The sequence below is a fragment of the Ascaphus truei genome, chromosome 2 (genome assembly GCF_040206685.1).
Source record: "Ascaphus truei isolate aAscTru1 chromosome 2, aAscTru1.hap1, whole genome shotgun sequence".
Classification (NCBI taxonomy): domain Eukaryota; kingdom Metazoa; phylum Chordata; class Amphibia; order Anura; family Ascaphidae; genus Ascaphus; species Ascaphus truei.
In genome coordinates, this window is record NC_134484.1 from 6,655,789 (window position 1) to 6,678,889 (window position 23,101).

Genomic DNA, 23,101 nt, shown 5'->3' on the forward strand with positions numbered 1-23,101 from the left:
ACACCCTGGGGAATCCGTGCAGTGCCACTGCCTGCACACCCTGGGGAATCAGCGCAGTGCCACTGCGTGCACACCCCGGGGGAATCGGCGCAGTGCCACTGCATGCACACCCTGGGGAATCCGTGCACCGCCACTGCATGCACACCCTGGGGAATCCGCACACCGCCACTGCATGCACACCCTGGGGAATACGCGCACCGCCACTGCATGCACACCCTGGGGAATCCGCGCAGTGCCACTGCCTGCACACCCTGGGGAATCCGCACAGTGCCACTGCATGCACACCCTGGGGAATTCGTGCAGTGCCACTGCCTGCACACCCTGGGGAATCCGCGCACCGCCACTGCATGCACACCCTGGGGAATCCGCGCAGTGCCACTGCGTGCACACCCTGGGGAATACGCGCAGTGCCACTGCATGCACACCCTGGGGAATCCGCACAGTGCCACTGCGTGCACACCCTGGGGAATACGCGCAGTGCCACTGCATGCACACCCTGGGGAATCCGCACAGTGCCACTGCGTGCACACCCTGGGGAATACGCGCAGTGCCACTGCGTGCACACCTTGGGGAATACGCGCAGTGCCACTGCATGCACACCCTGGGGAATACGCGCAGTGCCACTGCGTGCACACCCTGGGGAATACGCGCAGTGCCACTGCGTGCACACCCTGGGGAATACGCGCAGTGCCACTGCATGCACACCCTGGGGAATACGCGCAGTGCCACTGCATGCACACCCTGGGGAATCCGCACAGTGCCACTGCGTGCACACCCTGTGGAATACGCGCAGTGCCACTGCGTGCACACCCTGGGGAATACGCGCAGTGCCACTGCATGCACACCCTGGGGAATACGCGCAGTGCCACTGCCTGCACACCCTGGGGAATCGGGGCAGTGTCACTGCATGCACACCCTGGGGAATCCGCGCAGTGCCACTGCCTGCACACCCTGGGGAATCCGCGCACCGCCACTGCCTGCACACCCTGGGGAATCGGCGCAAAGCCACTGCATGCACACCCCGGGGAATCCGCGCACCGCCACTGCATGCACACCCTGGGGAATCCACGCACCGCCACTCCATGCACACCCTGGGGAATCCGCACAGTGCCACTGCATGCACACCCTGGGGAATACGCGCACCGCCACTGCATGCACACCCTGGGGAATACGCGCAGTGCCACTGCATGCACACCCTGGGGAATACGCGCAGTGCCACTGCATGCACACCCTGGGGAATCCGCGCAGTGCCACTGCCTGCCCACCCTGGGGAATCCGCGCAGTGCCACTGCCTGCACACCCTGGGGAATCCACGCAGTGCCACTGCATGCACACCCTGGGGAATCCGCACAGTGCCACTGCCTGCACACCCTGGGGAATACGCGCAGTGCCACTGCCTGCACACCCTGGGGAATACGCGCAGTGCCACTGCCTGCACACCCTGGGGAATCCGCACAGTGCCACTGCCTGCACACCATGGGGAATCCGCGCAGTGCCACTGCATGCACACCCTGGGGAATCCGCGCAGTGCCACTGCATGCACACCCTGGGGAACCGGCGCAGTGCCACTGCCTGCACACCCTGGGGAATCCGCGCAGTGCCACTGCATGCACACCTTGGGGAATCCGCGCAGTGCCACTGCCTGCACACCATGGAGAATCCGCGCAGTGCCACTGCATGCACACCTTGGGGAATCCGCGCAGTGCCACTGCCTGCACACCATGGGGAATCCGCGCAGTGCCACTGCATGCACACCTTGGGGAATCCGCGCAGTGCCACTGCCTGCACACCCTGGGGAATCCGCGCACCGCCACTGCATGCACACCCTGGGGAATACGCGCACCGCCACTGCCTGCACAACATGGGGAATCCGCGCAGTGCCACTGCCTGCACACCCTGGGGAATCCGCGCAGTGTCACTGCATGCACACCTTGGGGAAATCCGCGCAGTGCCACTGCCTGCACACCATGGGGAATCCGCGCAGTGCCACTGCCTGCACACCCTGGGGAATCTGCGCAGTGCCACTGCCTGCACATCCTGGGGAATCCGCGCAGTGCCACTGCCTGCACACCCTGGGGAATCCGCGCAGTGCCACTGCCTGCACACCATGGGGAATCCGCGCAGTGCCACTGCATGCACACCTTGGGGAATCCGCGCAGTGCCACTGCATGCACACCCTGGGGAATCCGCGCAGTGCCACTGCATGCACACCCTGGGGAATCCGCGCAGTGCCACTGCCTGCACACCCTGGGGAATATGCGCAGTGCCACTGCCTGCACACCCTGGGGAATCCGCGCAGTGCCACTGCCTGCACACCATGGGGAATCCGCGCACCGCCACTGCATGCACACACTGGGGAATCCGCGCAGTGCCATTGCCTGCACACCTTGGGGAATCCGCACAGTGCCACTGCCTGCACACCCTGGGGAATCCGTGCAGTGCCACTGCATGCACACCCTGGGGAATCCGCGCAGTGCCACTGCATGCACACCCTGGAGAATCTGCACAGTGTCACTGCATGCACAGTGCCACTGCATGCACACCCTGGGGAATCGGCGCAGTGCCACTGCATGCACACCCTGGGGAATCGGCGCAGTGCCACTTCCTGCACACCCTCGGGAATCCGTGCAGTGCCACTGCATGCACACCCTGGGGAATCCGCGCACCGCCACTGCCTGCACACCCTGGGGAATCCATGCAGTGCCACTGCCTGCACACCCTGGGGAATCCGTGCAGTGCCACTGCATGCGCACCCTGGGGAATCGGCGCAGTGCCACTGCATGCGCACCCTGGGGAATACGCACAGTGGCACTGCATGCACACCCTGGGAAATCCGCGCAGTGTCACTGCCTGCACACCCTGGGAAATCCGCGCAGTGTCACTGCCTGCACACCCTGGGGAATCGGCGCAGTGCCACTGCCTGCACACCCTTTGGAATCCGCGCAGTGCCACTGCATGCACACCATGGGGAATCGGCGCAGTGCCACTGCATGCACACCCTGGGGAATAGGCGCAGTGCCACTGCATGCACACCTTAAGGAAATCCGCGCAGTGCCACTGCATGCACACCCTGGGGAATCCGTGCACCGCCACTGCATGCACACCCTGGGGAATCCGCGCACCACCACTGCATGCACACCCTGGGGAATACGCGCACCGCCACTGCATGCACACCCTGGGGAATATGAGCAGTGCCACTGCATGCACACCCTGGGGAGTACGCGCAGTGCCACTGCATGCACACCCTGGGGAATCCGCGCAGTGCCACTGCATGCACACCCTGGGGAATCCGCGCAGTGCAACTGCATGCACACCCTGGGGAATCCGCGCAGTGCCACTGCCTGCACACCCTGGGGAATCCGCGCAGTGCCACTGCATGCACACCCTGGGGAATCCGCGCAGTGCCACTGCCTGCACACCCTGGGGAATATGCGCAGTGCCACTGCCTGCACACCCTGGGGAATCCGCGCAGTGCCACTGCCTGCACACCATGGGGAATCCGCGCACCGCCACTGCATGCACACACTGGGGAATCCGCGCAGTGCCATTGCCTGCACACCTTGGGGAATCCGCACAGTGCCACTGCCTGCACACCCTGGGGAATCCGTGCAGTGCCACTGCATGCACACCCTGGGGAATCCGCGCAGTGCCACTGCATGCACACCCTGGAGAATCTGCACAGTGTCACTGCATGCACAGTGCCACTGCATGCACACCCTGGGGAATCGGCGCAGTGCCACTGCATGCACACCCTGGGGAATCGGCGCAGTGCCACTTCCTGCACACCCTCGGGAATCCGTGCAGTGCCACTGCATGCACACCCTGGGGAATCCGCGCACCGCCACTGCCTGCACACCCTGGGGAATCCATGCAGTGCCACTGCCTGCACACCCTGGGGAATCCGTGCAGTGCCACTGCATGCGCACCCTGGGGAATCGGCGCAGTGCCACTGCATGCGCACCCTGGGGAATACGCACAGTGGCACTGCATGCACACCCTGGGAAATCCGCGCAGTGTCACTGCCTGCACACCCTGGGAAATCCGCGCAGTGTCACTGCCTGCACACCCTGGGGAATCGGCGCAGTGCCACTGCCTGCACACCCTTTGGAATCCGCGCAGTGCCACTGCATGCACACCATGGGGAATCGGCGCAGTGCCACTGCATGCACACCCTGGGGAATAGGCGCAGTGCCACTGCATGCACACCTTAAGGAAATCCGCGCAGTGCCACTGCATGCACACCCTGGGGAATCCGTGCACCGCCACTGCATGCACACCCTGGGGAATCCGCGCACCACCACTGCATGCACACCCTGGGGAATACGCGCACCGCCACTGCATGCACACCCTGGGGAATATGAGCAGTGCCACTGCATGCACACCCTGGGGAGTACGCGCAGTGCCACTGCATGCACACCCTGGGGAATCCGCGCAGTGCCACTGCATGCACACCCTGGGGAATCCGCGCAGTGCAACTGCATGCACACCCTGGGGAATCCGCGCAGTGCCACTGCCTGCACACCCTGGGGAATCCGCGCAGTGCCACTGCATGCACACCCTGGGGAATATGCGCAGTGCCACTGCCTCCACACCCTGGGGAATCCGTGCAGTGCCACTGCCTGCACACACTGGGGAATCCGCGCAGTGCCACTGCCTCCACACCCTGGGGAATCCGTGCAGTGCCACTGCCTGCACACCCTGGGGAATCAGCGCAGTGCCACTGCATGCACACCTTGGGGAATCCGCGCAGTGCCACTGCCTGCACACCATGGGGAACCCGCGCAGTGCCACTGCCTGCACACCCTGGGGAATCGGCGCAGTGCCACTGCATGCACACCCCGGGGGAATCGGCGCAGTGCCACTGCATGCACACCCTGGGGAATCCGTGCACCGCCACTGCATGCACACCCTGGGGAATCCGCACACCGCCACTGCATGCACACCCTGGGGAATACGCGCACCGCCACTGCATGCACACCCTGGGGAATCCGCGCAGTGCCACTGCCTGCACACCCTGGGGAATCCGCACAGTGCCACTGCATGCACACCCTGGGGAATTCGTGCAGTGCCACTGCCTGCACACCCTGGGGAATCCGCGCACCGCCACTGCATGCACACCCTGGGGAATCCGCACAGTGCCACTGCGTGCACACCCTGGGGAATACGCGCAGTGCCACTGCGTGCACACCCTGGGGAATACGCGCAGTGCCACTGCATGCACACCCTGGGGAATACGCGCAGTGCCACTGCATGCACACCCTGGGGAATCCGCACAGTGCCACTGCGTGCACACCCTGTGGAATACGCGCAGTGCCACTGCATGCACACCCTGGGGAATCGGCACAGTGCCACTGCATGCACACCCTGGGGAATACGCGCAGTGCCACTGCGTGCACACCCTGTGGAATACGCGCAGTGCCACTGCATGCACACCCTGGGGAATCCGCACAGTGCCACTGCGTGCACACCCTGGGGAATACGCGCAGTGCCACTGCATGCACACCCTGGGGAATCGGCGCAGTGCCACTGCGTGCACACCCTGGGGAATCGGCGCAGTGCCACTGCATGCACACCCTGGGGAATACGCGCAGTGCCACTGCATGCACACCCTGGGGAATACGCGCAGTGCCACTGCGTGCACACCCTGGGGAATACGCGCAGTGCCACTGCGTGCACACCCTGGGGAATACGCGCAGTGCCACTGCGTGCACACCCTGGGGAATACGCGCAGTGCCACTGCGTGCACACCCTGTGGAATACGCGCAGTGCCACTGCATGCACACCCTGGGGAATCCGCGCACCACCACTGCATGCACACCCTGGGGAATACGCGCACCGCCACTGCATGCACACCCTGGGGAATATGAGCAGTGCCACTGCATGCACACCCTGGGGAATACGCGCAGTGCCACTGCCTCCACACCCTGGGGAATCCGTGCAGTGCCACTGCCTGCACACACTGGGGAATCCGCGCAGTGCCACTGCCTCCACACCCTGGGGAATCCGTGCAGTGCCACTGCCTGCACACCCTGGGGAATCAGCGCAGTGCCACTGCATGCACACCTTGGGGAATCCGCGCAGTGCCACTGCCTGCACACCATGGGGAACCCGCGCAGTGCCACTGCCTGCACACCCTGGGGAATCGGCGCAGTGCCACTGCATGCACACCCCGGGGGAATCGGCGCAGTGCCACTGCATGCACACCCTGGGGAATCCGTGCACCGCCACTGCATGCACACCCTGGGGAATCCGCACACCGCCACTGCATGCACACCCTGGGGAATACGCGCACCGCCACTGCATGCACACCCTGGGGAATCCGCGCAGTGCCACTGCCTGCACACCCTGGGGAATCCGCACAGTGCCACTGCATGCACACCCTGGGGAATTCGTGCAGTGCCACTGCCTGCACACCCTGGGGAATCCGCGCACCGCCACTGCATGCACACCCTGGGGAATCCGCGCAGTGCCACTGCGTGCACACCCTGGGGAATACGCGCAGTGCCACTGCATGCACACCCTGGGGAATCCGCACAGTGCCACTGCGTGCACACCCTGGGGAATACGCGCAGTGCCACTGCATGCACACCCTGGGGAATCCGCACAGTGCCACTGCGTGCACACCCTGGGGAATACGCGCAGTGCCACTGCGTGCACACCTTGGGGAATACGCGCAGTGCCACTGCATGCACACCCTGGGGAATCCGCACAGTGCCACTGCGTGCACACCCTGGGGAATACGCGCAGTGCCACTGCGTGCACACCCTGGGGAATACGCGCAGTGCCACTGCATGCACACCCTGGGGAATACGCGCAGTGCCACTGCATGCACACCCTGGGGAATCCGCACAGTGCCACTGCGTGCACACCCTGTGGAATACGCGCAGTGCCACTGCATGCACACCCTGGGGAATCGGCACAGTGCCACTGCATGCACACCCTGGGGAATACGCGCAGTGCCACTGCGTGCACACCCTGTGGAATACGCGCAGTGCCACTGCATGCACACCCTGGGGAATCCGCACAGTGCCACTGCGTGCACACCCTGGGGAATACGCGCAGTGCCACTGCATGCACACCCTGGGGAATCGGCGCAGTGCCACTGCGTGCACACCCTGGGGAATACGCGCAGTGCCACTGCATGCACACCCTGGGGAATACGCGCAGTGCCACTGCATGCACACCCTGGGGAATACGCGCAGTGCCACTGCGTGCACACCCTGGGGAATACGCGCAGTGCCACTGCGTGCACACCCTGGGGAATACGCGCAGTGCCACTGCGTGCACACCCTGGGGAATACGCGCAGTGCCACTGCGTGCACACCCTGTGGAATACGCGCAGTGCCACTGCGTGCACACCCTGTGGAATACGCGCAGTGCCACTGCATGCACACCCTGGGGAATCCGCACAGTGCCACTGCGTGCACACCCTGGGGATACGCGCAGTGCCACTGCATGCACACCCTGGGGAATCGGCGCAGTGCCACTGCGTGCACACCCTGGGGAATACGCGCAGTGCCACTGCATGCACACCCTGGGGAATCCGCACAGTGCCACTGCATGCACACCCTGGGGAATCCGCACAGTGCCACTGCGTGCACACCCTGGGGAATACGCGCAGTGCCACTGCATGCACACCCTGGGGAATACGCGCAGTGCCACTGCGTGCACACCCTGGGGAATACGCGCAGCGCCACTGCGTGCACACCCTGGGGAATACGCGCAGTGCCACTGCGTGCACACCCTGGGGAATACGCGCAGTGCCACTGCGTGCACACCCTGGGGAATACGCGCAGTGCCACTGCGTGCACACCCTGGGGAATACGCGCAGTGCCACTGCGTGCACACCCTGGGGAATACGCGCAGTGCCACTGCGTGCACACCCTGGGGAATCGGCGCAGTGCCACTGCGTGCACACCCTGGGGAATACGCGCAGTGCCACTGCATGCACACCCTGGGGAATCCGCACAGTGCCACTGCATGCACACCCTGGGGAATCCGCACAGTGCCACTGCGTGCACACCCTGGGGAATACGCGCAGTGCCACTGCATGCACACCCTGGGGAATACGCGCAGTGCCACTGCGTGCACACCCTGGGGAATACGCGCAGCGCCACTGCGTGCACACCCTGGGGAATACGCGCAGTGCCACTGCATGCACACCCTGGGGAATACGCGCAGCGCCACTGGGTGCACACCATGGGGAATACGCGCAGTGCCACTGCGTGCACACCCTGGGGAATACGCGCAGTGCCACTGCGTGCACACCCTGGGGAATACGCGCAGTGCCACTGCGTGCACACCCTGGGGAATACGCGCAGTGCCACTGCGTGCACACCCTGGGGAATACGCGCAGTGCCACTGCGTGCACACCCTGGGGAATACGCGCAGTGCCACTGCGTGCACACCCTGGGGAATACGCGCAGTGCCACTGCATGCACACCCTGGGGAATCCGCACAGTGCCACTGCGTGCACACCCTGGGGAATACGCGCAGTGCCACTGCGTGCACACCCTGGGGAATACGCGCAGTGCCACTGCGTGCACACCCTGGGGAATACGCGCAGTGCCACTGCGTGCACACCCTGGGGAATACGCGCAGTGCCACTGCATGCACACCCTGGGGAATACGCGCAGTGCCACTGCCTGCACACCCTGGGGGATCGGGGCAGTGTCACTGCATGCACACCCTGGGGAATACGCGCAGTGCCACTGCCTGCACACCCTGGGGAATCCGCGCAGTGCCACTGCGTGCACACCCTGTGGAATACGCGCAGTGCCACTGCATGCACACCCTGGGGAATCCGCACAGTGCCACTGCGTGCACACCCTGGGGAATACGCGCAGTGCCACTGCATGCACACCCTGGGGAATCGGCGCAGTGCCACTGCGTGCACACCCTGGGGAATACGCGCAGTGCCACTGCATGCACACCCTGGGGAATACGCGCAGTGCCACTGCATGCACACCCTGGGGAATACGCGCAGTGCCACTGCGTGCACACCCTGGGGAATACGCGCAGTGCCACTGCGTGCACACCCTGGGGAATACGCGCAGTGCCACTGCGTGCACACCCTGGGGAATACGCGCAGTGCCACTGCGTGCACACCCTGTGGAATACGCGCAGTGCCACTGCATGCACACCCTGGGGAATCCGCGCACCACCACTGCATGCACACCCTGGGGAATACGCGCACCGCCACTGCATGCACACCCTGGGGAATATGAGCAGTGCCACTGCATGCACACCCTGGGGAGTATGCGCAGTGCCACTGCATGCACACCCTGGGGAATCCGCGCAGTGCCACTGCATGCACACCCTGGGGAATCCGCGCAGTGCAACTGCATGCACACCCTGGGGAATCCGCGCAGTGCCACTGCCTGCACACCCTGGGGAATCCGCGCAGTGCCACTGCATGCACACCCTGGGGAATACGCGCAGTGCCACTGCCTCCACACCCTGGGGAATCCGTGCAGTGCCACTGCCTGCACACACTGGGGAATCCGCGCAGTGCCACTGCCTCCACACCCTGGGGAATCCGTGCAGTGCCACTGCCTGCACACCCTGGGGAATCAGCGCAGTGCCACTGCATGCACACCTTGGGGAATCCGCGCAGTGCCACTGCCTGCACACCATGGGGAACCCGCGCAGTGCCACTGCCTGCACACCCTGGGGAATCGGCGCAGTGCCACTGCATGCACACCCCGGGGGAATCGGCGCAGTGCCACTGCATGCACACCCTGGGGAATCCGTGCACCGCCACTGCATGCACACCCTGGGGAATCCGCACACCGCCACTGCATGCACACCCTGGGGAATACGCGCACCGCCACTGCATGCACACCCTGGGGAATCCGCGCAGTGCCACTGCCTGCACACCCTGGGGAATCCGCACAGTGCCACTGCATGCACACCCTGGGGAATTCGTGCAGTGCCACTGCCTGCACACCCTGGGGAATCCGCGCACCGCCACTGCATGCACACCCTGGGGAATCCGCGCAGTGCCACTGCGTGCACACCCTGGGGAATACGCGCAGTGCCACTGCATGCACACCCTGGGGAATCCGCACAGTGCCACTGCGTGCACACCCTGGGGAATACGCGCAGTGCCACTGCATGCACACCCTGGGGAATCCGCACAGTGCCACTGCGTGCACACCCTGGGGAATACGCGCAGTGCCACTGCGTGCACACCTTGGGGAATACGCGCAGTGCCACTGCATGCACACCCTGGGGAATCCGCACAGTGCCACTGCGTGCACACCCTGGGGAATACGCGCAGTGCCACTGCGTGCACACCCTGGGGAATACGCGCAGTGCCACTGCATGCACACCCTGGGGAATACGCGCAGTGCCACTGCATGCACACCCTGGGGAATCCGCACAGTGCCACTGCGTGCACACCCTGTGGAATACGCGCAGTGCCACTGCATGCACACCCTGGGGAATCGGCACAGTGCCACTGCATGCACACCCTGGGGAATACGCGCAGTGCCACTGCGTGCACACCCTGTGGAATACGCGCAGTGCCACTGCATGCACACCCTGGGGAATCCGCACAGTGCCACTGCGTGCACACCCTGGGGAATACGCGCAGTGCCACTGCATGCACACCCTGGGGAATCGGCGCAGTGCCACTGCGTGCACACCCTGGGGAATACGCGCAGTGCCACTGCATGCACACCCTGGGGAATACGCGCAGTGCCACTGCATGCACACCCTGGGGAATACGCGCAGTGCCACTGCGTGCACACCCTGGGGAATACGCGCAGTGCCACTGCGTGCACACCCTGGGGAATACGCGCAGTGCCACTGCGTGCACACCCTGGGGAATACGCGCAGTGCCACTGCGTGCACACCCTGTGGAATACGCGCAGTGCCACTGCGTGCACACCCTGTGGAATACGCGCAGTGCCACTGCATGCACACCCTGGGGAATCCGCACAGTGCCACTGCGTGCACACCCTGGGGAATACGCGCAGTGCCACTGCATGCACACCCTGGGGAATCGGCGCAGTGCCACTGCGTGCACACCCTGGGGAATCGGCGCAGTGCCACTGCATGCACACCCTGGGGAATACGCGCAGTGCCACTGCATGCACACCCTGGGGGATCGGGGCAGTGTCACTGCATGCACACCCTGGGGAATACGCGCAGTGCCACTGCCTGCACACCCTGGGGAATCCGCGCAGTGCCACTGCGTGCACACCCTGTGGAATACGCGCAGTGCCACTGCATGCACACCCTGGGGAATCCGCACAGTGCCACTGCGTGCACACCCTGGGGAATACGCGCAGTGCCACTGCATGCACACCCTGGGGAATCGGCGCAGTGCCACTGCGTGCACACCCTGGGGAATACGCGCAGTGCCACTGCATGCACACCCTGGGGAATCCGCACAGTGCCACTGCGTGCACACCCTGGGGAATACGCGCAGTGCCACTGCATGCACACCCTGGGGAATCGGCGCAGTGCCACTGCGTGCACACCCTGGGGAATACGCGCAGTGCCACTGCATGCACACCCTGGGGAATCCGCACAGTGCCACTGCATGCACACCCTGGGGAATCCGCACAGTGCCACTGCGTGCACACCCTGGGGAATACGCGCAGTGCCACTGCATGCACACCCTGGGGAATACGCGCAGTGCCACTGCGTGCACACCCTGGGGAATACGCGCAGCGCCACTGCGTGCACACCCTGGGGAATACGCGCAGTGCCACTGCGTGCACACCCTGGGGAATACGCGCAGTGCCACTGCGTGCACACCCTGGGGAATACGCGCAGTGCCACTGCGTGCACACCCTGGGGAATACGCGCAGTGCCACTGCGTGCACACCCTGGGGAATACGCGCAGTGCCACTGCGTGCACACCCTGGGGAATCGGCGCAGTGCCACTGCGTGCACACCCTGGGGAATACGCGCAGTGCCACTGCATGCACACCCTGGGGAATCCGCACAGTGCCACTGCATGCACACCCTGGGGAATCCGCACAGTGCCACTGCGTGCACACCCTGGGGAATACGCGCAGTGCCACTGCATGCACACCCTGGGGAATACGCGCAGTGCCACTGCGTGCACACCCTGGGGAATACGCGCAGCGCCACTGCGTGCACACCCTGGGGAATACGCGCAGTGCCACTGCATGCACACCCTGGGGAATACGCGCAGCGCCACTGCGTGCACACCCTGGGGAATACGCGCAGTGCCACTGCGTGCACACCCTGGGGAATACGCGCAGTGCCACTGCGTGCACACCCTGGGGAATACGCGCAGTGCCACTGCGTGCACACCCTGGGGAATACGCGCAGTGCCACTGCGTGCACACCCTGGGGAATACGCGCAGTGCCACTGCGTGCACACCCTGGGGAATACGCGCAGTGCCACTGCGTGCACACCCTGGGGAATACGCGCAGTGCCACTGCGTGCACACCCTGGGGAATACGCGCAGTGCCACTGCATGCACACCCTGGGGAATCCGCACAGTGCCACTGCGTGCACACCCTGGGGAATACGCGCAGTGCCACTGCGTGCACACCCTGGGGAATACGCGCAGTGCCACTGCGTGCACACCCTGGGGAATACGCGCAGTGCCACTGCGTGCACACCCTGGGGAATACGCGCAGTGCCACTGCATGCACACCCTGGGGAATACGCGCAGTGGTACTGCATGCACACCCTGGGGAATAGGCGCAGTGCCACTGCATGCACACCCTGGGGAATACGCGCAGTGCCACTGCATGCACACCCTGGGGAATACGCGCAGTGCCAGCGAATAAGAGGATTCCGTTGGGTTTCTGGGAATTAAGAGATTGGCTGAAAGCCGCTGTACAATCTCGTTAGTGATCAGCGAGCGGATCCACTGCTCAGTGTGTTTCCTGCTTCCAAATATCCTCTGTGATTGTGGAGTTAATCGTAGTGGACACATTTGAAGGGTGTATTGTGGGTAATTGCGGTCTTGTTTATGACGGCGCTCTCGGGACCGCAGCACGGCAGCGAGACGCGTGAGGAGCGATGTTCTGCAGGGACTCGCACATATTGACAGATGACTGTCTGCATGGGGTTACACAATAAAGAGCGATGCTCTGCGGGCTCAATGCTAAGTGGAGAAACTGAGGCTGTCGCAGAAGGAGAATGGCGTCTAACCCCCTCTCACCATCTTTCCCTGGGATAGTTTTATCTGCTCCCATTGCCTCTATCTTATACTTTCTCACTTCTGCCTGTGATTCCTCCCTACTCCCCCCCCCCACTCTGTGATTCCTCTCTACTCCCCCCCCACCCACTCTGTGATTCCTCTCTACTCCCCCCCCACCCACTCTGTGATTCCTATCTACTCCCCCCCCCACCCACTCTGTGATTCCTCTCTACTCCCCCACCCACTCTGTGATTCCTCCCTACTCCCCCCCCACCCACTCTGTGATTCCTCTCTACTCCCCCCCCACCCACTCTGTGAATCCTCTCTACTCCCCCACCCACTCTGTGATTCCTCTCTACTCCCCCACCCACTCTGTGATTCCTCCCTACTCCCCCCCACCCACTCTGTGATTCCTCCCTACTCCCCCCCACCCACTCTGTGATTCCTCCCTACTCCCCCCCCACCCACTCTTTGATTCCTCTCTACTCCCCCCCCCACCCACTCTCTGATTCCTCTCTACTCCCCCCCCACCCACTCTGTGATTCCTCTCTACTCCCCCCCCACCCACTCTGTGATTCCTCTCTACTCCCCCCCACCCACTCTGTGATTCCTCTCTACTCCCCCACCCACTCTGTGATTCCTCCCTACTCCCCCCCACCCACTCTGTGATTCCTCTCTACTCCCCCACCCACTCTGTGATTCCTCTCTACTCCCCCCCCACTCTGTGATTCCTCTCTACTCCCCCCCACTCTGTGATTCCTCCCTACTCCCCCCCCCACCCACTCTGTGATTCCTCCCTACTCCACCCCCACTCTGTGATTCCTCTCTACTCCCCCCCCACTCTGTGATTCCTCTCTACTCCACCCCCACTCCCCCCACCCACTCTGTGATTCCTCTCTACTCCCCCACCCACTCTGTGATTCCTCTCTACTCCCCCCCCACTCTGTGATTCCTCCCTACTCCCCCCCCCACCCACTCTGTGATTCCTCTCTACTCCCCCACCCACTCTGTGATTCCTCCCTACTCCCCCCCCCCCACCCACTCTGTGATTCCTCCCTACTCCACCCCCACTCTGTGATTCATCTCTACTCCCCCCCACTCTGTGATTCCTCTCTACTCCCCCCCCCACCCACTCTGTGATTCCTCTCTTCTCCCCCCCCACCCACTCTGTGATTCCTCCCTACTCCCCCCACCCACTCTGTGATTCCTCCCTACTCCCCCCCTACCCACTCTGTGATTCCTCCCTACTCCCCCCCCCCCACCCACTCTGTGATTCCTCCTTAATCCCCCCCCCCCACCCACTCTGTGATTCCTCTCTACTCCCCCCCACCCACTCTGTGATTCCTCTCTACTCCCCCCCCATCCACTCTGTGATTCCTCTCTACTCCCCCTCTCCCACCACTCTGTGAATCCTCTCTACTACCCCCCCCCCCACCCACTCTGTGATTCCTCTCTACTCCCCCCCCCCACTGTGATTCCTCTCTACTCTCCCCCCCCACCCACTCTGATTCCTCTCTACTCCCCCTCCTCCCACCGCTCTGCGATTCCTCTCTACTCCCCCCCCACCCACTCTGTGATTCCTCTCTACTCCCCCACCCACACTGATTCATCTCTACTCCCCCCCTCCCACCACTCTGCGATTCCTCTCTACTCCCCCCCCACCCACTCTGTGATTCCTCTCTACTCCCCCCCCACTCTGTGATTCCTCTCTACTCCCCCCCCCACTCTGTGATTCCTCTCTACTCCCCCCACTCTTGATTCCTCTCTACCCCCCCACTCTGTGATTCCTCTCTACTCCCCCCCACTCTGTGATTCCTCTCTACTCCCCCCCCCCACTCCCCCCACCCACTCTGTGATTCCTCTCTACTCCTCCCACTCTGTGATTCATCTCTCTTCCCCCCCAATCTGTGATTCCTCTCTACCCCCCCCCCCACTCTGTGATTCCTCTCTACTCCCCCCCCACACCCACTCTGTGATTCCTCTCTTCTCCCCCCCCACCCACTCTGTGATTCCTCCCTACTCCCCCCCCACCCACCCTGATTCCTCTCTACTCCCCCTCCTCCCACCACTCTGCGATTCCTCTCCACTCCCCCCCCCCCACTCTGTGGTTCCTCTCTACTCCCCCCCCCACCCACTCTGATTCCTCTCTACTCCCCCCCCCCCCCCACTCTGTGATTCCTCTCTACTCACCCCCCACCCACTCTGTGATTCCTCTCTACTCCCCCCACCCACTCTGTGATTCCTCTCTACTCCCCCCACCCACTCTGTGATTCCTCTCTACTCCCCCCCCCACTCTGTGATTCCTCTCTACTCCCCCCCCCCACTCTGTGATTCCTCTCTACTCCCCCCCCCCCCACTCTGTGATTCCTCTCTAATTCCCCTCTCTCTCCGTTTCTCTGGTTCCTCTCGCTCTCTCACCCATGTATCTCTCTCTCCCTGCCCGCAGTCCCCCTTTCTCACCTCTCGCCCTGCTCGGTCCCCCTTTCTCTCCTCTCTCCCTGCCCGCGGCCCTCCTCTCTCACCTCCCTCTCCCCGCGGTCCTCCTTTCACACCTCTCTCTCCCTGCCCGCGGCCCTCCTTTCTCACCTGCCTCTCTCCCTGCCCGCGGCCCTCCTTTCACACCTCCCTCTCTCCCTGCCTCCCTCTCTCCCCCTTTCTCACCTCCCTCTATCCCTGCCCTCCTTTCTCACCTCTCTCCCTGCCCGCGGTCCCCCTTTCTCTCCTCTCTCCCTGCCCGCGGCCCTCCTTTCTCACCTCTCCCCCCCCCTCCCTCAGGATGAAGTCCTTGGAGCAAGACGCTTTGAAAGCCCAGGTGGTCATCGCCCGCTCTAAGGAGGGGAAGAAGCGCAGCACCCTGGACCAGCTGGCCGAGTGCCCGTCCCCTGCACCCACACCGTCACCCACTCCCCTGGAAGGTACCGGTCCCACCGCCACCACGGGAAGCTGGGGGGACACGTTACCGCTGAGCGGCTCACACGTATGACACTGTCCTTGTCTTCCCTCAGATTACAGCCCCCGCGTCCTGACCTCTCCAGGGAGATTGGTGAGTAAATGGCGCACTATAACCCTTACTGACGCCTCCGCCTGATTCCTCCGCGAGGATTTACCCCGGACACCTCCCCCACCCTCGGGATTAACCCCGGACACCTCCGCCCACCCTCGGGATTTACCCCGGACACCTCCGCCCACCCTCGGGATTAACCCCGGACACCTCTGCCCACCCTCGGGATTTACCCCGGACACCTCCCCCACCCTCAGGATTTACCCCGGACACCTGCCTCACCCTCGGGATTTACCCCGGACACCTCCCCCACCCTCGGGATTTACCCCGGACACCTCCCTCACCCTCGGGATTTGCCCCTGACACCTCCCCCACCCTCGGGATTTACCCAGGACACCTCCCACACCCTCAGGATTTACCCCGGACACCTCCCCCACCCTCGGGATTTACCCCGGACACCTCCCCCACCCTCGGGATTTACCCAGGACACCTCCCACACCCTCAGGATTTGCCCCTGACACCTCCCCCCCCCCCACGCTCTGTTTACGCCTCCTAACTCCTGGCGCCCCGGATCCGCCTGGAACCCGTGCACACGCCCTAACAGTTTGCCCCCCGGCTTCTACCCTTCCAGGAATATTATTATGGATAATTCTGCTTATTAATACCCAGCCACAGAGTATCCTCTTGTTTTACAGCAGGGAGGGAGGGCCACCAGCAGGCCAGGGTTTAACCATATCCCCGCTTCAGCACAAGTGGGTGTCAGAATGACTGAGCCACCTGTGCTGAAGCAGGGATGTCCCTAATACCCGGCTGGTGAGTGGCCGTTGAGGACTGGGTGGGCCGCCCGTGCTGGTACAGGATACCTGTGTGGAGCATGCTGGGAGGTACTCCGGTGAATATTGGGGTCACACCGCTGTATATGGAGCCGCCCCCCGGACGTTTAGTATCGTCATTTTGCAAACGTTTGTTTTATTTTAAATTATTTTTATTTTTACATTTATAAATTAATGTAACTTTTTTTTTTTTAAAGCATTTCAAAATGCTAAAAATTAACCGCAGGAAACGGGGCGCCCCACTCCAGCCGTCAAGGGCCAGCACAACCTGTGCTGAAGCAGGGATATCCTGAAGACCTGCAAAAAAAAAAGAGAGCGCAAAAAGGAAAAAAAATAATTGTCTTTATACCAATTAAAATAAAACTACATAATAAGAAAGTACATAAAAAGGCTTCACATGAACCCACAATCCCACAATGACACGGCACTGATGTTCGACTTTGTATAACGTTTTGGTTGTACATTGATTGGACGGCTGTAACACCCCTATACGAGCTCCCATTGGCAGTGGAAGTATCTGTTTTTGTTATATAAGAGCAGCTATGTGAGTGGCTAGACACACCTCCTGAATAAGCGTCATATGACGCGAAACGCTGAACATGGCGGCACACACAGAGGGAACGCTGAACATGGCGGCACACACAGAGGGAACACTGAACATGGCGACACACAGAGGGAACGCTGAACATGGCGGCACACAGGGAACGCTGAACATGGCGGCACACAGAGGGAACGCTGAACATGGCGGCACACAGAGGGAACGCTGAACATGGCGGCACACACAGAGGGAACGCTGAACATGGCGGCACACAGAGGGAACGCTGAACATGGCGGCACACAGAGGGAACACTGAACATGGCGGCACACAGAGGGAACGCTGAACATGGCGGCACACACAGGGAACGCTGAACATGGCGGCACACAGAGGGAACACTGAACATGGCGACACGCAGAGGGAACGCTGAACATGGCGGCACACAGAGGGAACGCTGAACATGGCGGCACACAGAGGGAACACTGAACATGGCGGCACACAGAGGGAACGCTGAACATGGCGGCACACAGAGGGAACGCTGAACATGGCGGCACACACAGAGGGAACACTGAACATGGCGGCACACAGAGGGAACACTGAACATGGCGGCACACAGAGGGAACGCTGAATATGGCGGCACACACAGAGGGAACACTGAACATGGTGGCACACAGAGGGAACACTGAACATGGCGGCACACAGAGGGAACGCTGAACATGGCGGCACACAGAGGGAACGCTGAACATGGCGGCACACAGAGGGAACGCTGAACACGGCGGCACACAGAGGGAACGCTGAACATGGCGGCACACAGAGGGAACGCTGAACATGGCGGCACACAGAGGGAACACTGAACATGGCGGCACACAGAGGGAACGCTTAACATGGCGGCACACAGAGGGAACGCTTAACATGGCGGCACACACAGAGGGAACGCTGAACATGGCGGCACACAGAGGGAACGCTGAACGTGGCGGCACAGAGAGGGAACGCTGAACATGGCGGCACACAGGGAACACTGAACATGGCGGCACACAGAGGGAACGCTGAACATGGCAACACACACAGAGGGAACGCTGAACATGGCGGCACACACAGAGGGAACACTGAACATGGCGGCACACAGAGGGAACACTGAACATGGCGGCACACAGAGGGAACGCTGAACATGGCGGCACACAGAGGGAACACTAAACATGGCGGCACACACAGAGGGAACACTGAACATGGCGGCACACACAGAGGTAACACTGAACATGGCGGCACACACAGAGGGAACACTGAACATGGCGGCACACAGAGGGAACGCTGAACATGGCGGCACACAGAGGGAACACTGAACATGGCGGCACACAGAGGGAACGCTGAACATGGCGGCACACAGAGGGAACACTGAACATGGCGACACACACAGAGGGAACACTGAACATGGCGGCACACAGAGAGAACACTGAACATGGCGGCACACAGAGGGAACGCTGAACAAAGCGGCACACACAGAGGGAACGCTGAACATGGCGGCACACAGAGGGAACGCTGAACATGGCGGCACACACAGAGGGATCGCTGAACATGGCGGCACACAGAGGGAACACTGAACATGGCGGCACACAGAGGGAACACTGAACATGGCGGCACACAGGGAACACTGTACATGGCGGCACACACAGAGGGAACGCTGAACATGGCGGCACACAGAGGGAACGCTGAACATGACGGCACACAGAGGGAACGCTGAACACGGCGGCACACAGAGGGAACGCTGAACATGGCGGCACACAGAGGGAACGCTGAACACGGCGGCACACACAGAGGGAACGCTGAACATGGCGGCACACACAGAGGGAACGCTGAACATGGCGGCACACACAGAGGGAACGCTGAACATGGCGGCACACAGAGGGAACGCTGAACATGGCGGCACACAGAGGGAACACTGAACACGGCGGCACACACAGAGGGAACGCTGAACATGGCGGCACACAGAGGGAACACTGAACATGGCGGCACACAGAGGGAACACTGAACATGGCGGCACACAGAGGGAACACTGAACATGGCGGCACACAGAGGGAACGCTGAACATGGCGGCACACGGAGGGAACACTGAACACGGCGGCACACACAGAGGGAACGCTGAACATGGCGGCACACAGAGGGAACGCTGAACACGGCGGCACACACAGAGGGAACGCTGAACATGGCGGCACACACAGAGGGAACGCTGAACATGGCGGCACACACAGATGGAACGCTGAACATGGCGGCACACACAGAGGGAACGCTGAACATGGCGGCACACAGAGGGAACACTGAACACGGCGGCACACACAGAGGGAACGCTGAACACGGCGGCACACAGAGGGAACACTGAACATGGCGGCACACAGAGGGAACACTGAACATGGCGGCACACAGAGGGAACACTGAACATGGCGGCACACAGAGGGAACGCTGAACATGGCGGCACACAGAGGGAACGCTGAACATGGTGGCACACGGAGGGAACACTGAACATGGCGGCACACAGAGTGAACGCTGAACAGTCTGTGCGATGGGGGTGAAACCTTACCCCTCGTTCCACATCTGGTCCCTGCCCCACTTGGGGACTTGGTGTAGAATCCCGCTTGCCTGCCCCTCTTCCGCACACCTTATTGCCTGATCCCCCCCCCCCAAGCATTGCCCTATTCTCACAGCTGTGTTAGTGTGGGAGACGTGGGGGCTGTGTAATCTGCCCCTCCCCGCCCCCCCTGCAGTGACCGACACTGGCTTTAGTTCTGAACATCACCACTCCACCTACCTCCTCTCCCTCTTATTTCTTTCCTTTCTCTCCCCCCCTCCCCCACCACCATCCTGTTCTCTCCCCTCCCCTATCCTGTTCTCTCCCTTCCCCCCCATCCTGTTCTCTCCCTTCCCCCCCATCCTGTTCTCTACCCTCCCCTCATCCTGTTCTCTACCCTCCCCCCATCCTGTTCTCTACCCTCCCCCCATCCTGTTCTCTACCCTCCCCCCATCCTGTTCTCTACCCTCCCCCCATCCTGTTCTCTCTCTGTCCCTCGCCTCCCTCTCCCCTCTCTGTCCCTCGCCTCCCTCTCCCCTCTATCCCTCACCTCCCTCTCCCCTCTGTCCCTCACCTCCCTCTCCCCTCTGTCCCTCACCTCCCTCTTCCTTCTCTATCCCTCACCTCCCTCTCCCTTCCCCTTTGCTCTCACTCTCCTCTAATTCTTTCTCCCTTTTCTTGTCTCTCTCCTTGTTTTTTCCTCCCCTTTCCCCCCTTACTTTCCACGCTGTTCGATTTCTGTTCTCCCTTCTTTACCTGTCTCTTGGTTCCTCTCCTCACCCATTTCTCCATTCTCTCCCCCCTTCTATCTGTTCTGCTTTTTTGTGTCTCCTCTCACTCCACACCCTGCTCATTTCTTTCTCCTCTTCCTCCCTCCTCTTCCTCCCATCTCTTTTTTTCCTCTGTCACTCCTCTTTCTCTCTTTCTCTCCCTCTTCCCCCCCTTCCATCTTTCTCTCCCTACCTCCTTCCCTCTTTCTCCTTCCATCTTCCTCCCTCTCTCCACCTCCCACATCTCCTTCTTTCCCCTTCCCTCTCTCCCTCTCTCCCTCTCTCTCCCTCTCTCTCCCCCTTTCTCCTTCTCACTTGCCTTCCATTTCTCATTATTTCTCCAATCTCTATCTCCCACTCCTCTCCACTTTCTCTCTGCCACCCCTCTCTTTCTACATCTGTCCTCCTCCCTCTCTCCACCCGCTCTCCCCTTTCTCTCTTCTCTCTCCCTCTTGTTCTCTCTCCCCCTCTCTCCCTCTCTCTCCCTCTCCCCCTCACTCCCTCTCTCTCCCCCTCTCTCCCTCTCGTTCTCTCTCCCCCTCTCTCCCTCTCTCTCTCTCCCTCTCTCTCCCTCTCTCCCCCCTGCCTTACTCCTTGCTCTGCCTCCAGTCTCTCTCAGACAAGAAGTTTGACTACAGAGCGTTTGCTGCTATTCCGTCTTCCAAAGCCGTGTATGAGATCCAGGTACCACATGCATGTCGTCACATGACCAGGCAACTAACCAATTGGTGTCTGAATGCAGAGCGGAACTTCCGCTCTCGCCTGACCGGGTCCCCTTTCCTTGTCATGTGACCAGACCAGCCAATTGGGGCAGGCGGTTATTCTGTGGTGGTGACGGTTGTGGGATCTGGTTCTGTGTCGTGATTGGTCCATTGTGTGTCATGTGATGTGTCATGTGATGTGATTTGAGAAATACATAAGCTTCACATTTAGCTTCAATCATATATAAATATGCAATATATTTGTGCGGTGCCAAAAATGACAGGTATAATCAATGAAGCGGGTATATGTATTTCTCTCTCTCTCTGTGTGTGTATATATATATATATATCACCCACAAATATAGATAAATAGGAGGATAATGCCATAAAATGGCAGCTGTATTCAGACTAGCGCTCTCTGTGACCGTGAGGAAAAATGCGTCTGAATGCGGTGACCCCCGACCCCCCTGTGAGAGAGCGCTACTCTCCAGGCGCATGAGCTGCTCACGGAGAGCGCAAGTCTCGCTACATGGGGACCTTAAGGAAAGAGACATTGATTTATATCGAAACTACAATAAATAACGCCGCTGGACGTGGGGGTATTCCTCCCTTTCTACCGGTCAGTGCTCCGGCCCGTCCCTAATCAGTAAATCATCACTTGTGCCCGGCGTATCGCGGACATATCGTACAGAGGATGGGTGCAGTTAGTCTCTGACCCTAGGAGCTTACATTCTAAAAAGATAAAGTGACTTGCCCACGGTCACACGGGTGGGCACAGGCTGTTCCTGATCCACCAGGTGGGAGATTTAGGGCAAACCCTTTGAAATAAATGAGGGTTGAAATCCGCCCGTGATTTGGGATTCTGCTGTCAGAATAAACTGCTGGAATACTGGACAATTCCCATATATACCATATGTCACCCCAAGAGCTGGCACGCTGGGGTGTCCCATCACAAAGTATTGCAGTGTTCAACCTCTAGGACTGTGCAGGTCAAGACACGAGTGCAGGTATACCCACCCTGCAACCTCTAGGACTGTGCAGGTCTACCCACCCTGCAACCTCTAGGACTGTGCAGGTATACCCACCCTGCAACCTCTAGGACTGTGCAGGTATACCCACCCTGCAACCTCTAGGACTGTGCAGGTATACCCACCCTGCAACCTCTAGGAATGGACAGCTGAGGTCACTGCTCATCACCTCCACGTCTGGCGACCACAGAGAGATTCAGCCTGCCACCTCTAGGAATAATTGGCACGGATAGTCTTGCCTTTAGGGCCATCTGTCTAGTTACAGTCTGACCTTCAGTGGCGGTCTCGCTGGGTACGGGGACAGTGGCGGTCTCGCTGTGTGGGTACGGGACAGTGGCGGTCTTGCTGGGTACGGGACAGTGGCGGTCTCGCTGTGTGGGTACGGGACAGTGGCGGTCTCGCTGTGTGGGTACGGGACAGTGGCGGTCTCGCTGTGTGGGTACGGGACAGTGGCGGTCTCGCTGTGTGGGTACGGGACAGTGGCGGTCTCGCTGTGTGGGTACGGGACAGTGGCGGTCTCGCTGTGTGGGTACGGGA

At 61.3% G+C, this 23,101-nt stretch overlaps 1 protein-coding gene across 1 annotated transcript in view; it reads left to right on the forward strand.

Moving 5' to 3' along the window:
• LOC142481709 (protein scribble homolog) overlaps nucleotides 1-23,101 on the forward strand; it is a 78,323-nt gene that overhangs the window by 43,582 nt on the left and 11,640 nt on the right. The window contains exons 4-6 of the mRNA XM_075582962.1: nucleotides 15,912-16,051; nucleotides 16,142-16,179; nucleotides 21,445-21,519. Coding sequence (XP_075439077.1) covers nucleotides 15,912-16,051; nucleotides 16,142-16,179; nucleotides 21,445-21,519 — 253 coding nt within the window. The remainder of the gene's footprint in view (nucleotides 1-15,911; nucleotides 16,052-16,141; nucleotides 16,180-21,444; nucleotides 21,520-23,101) is intronic.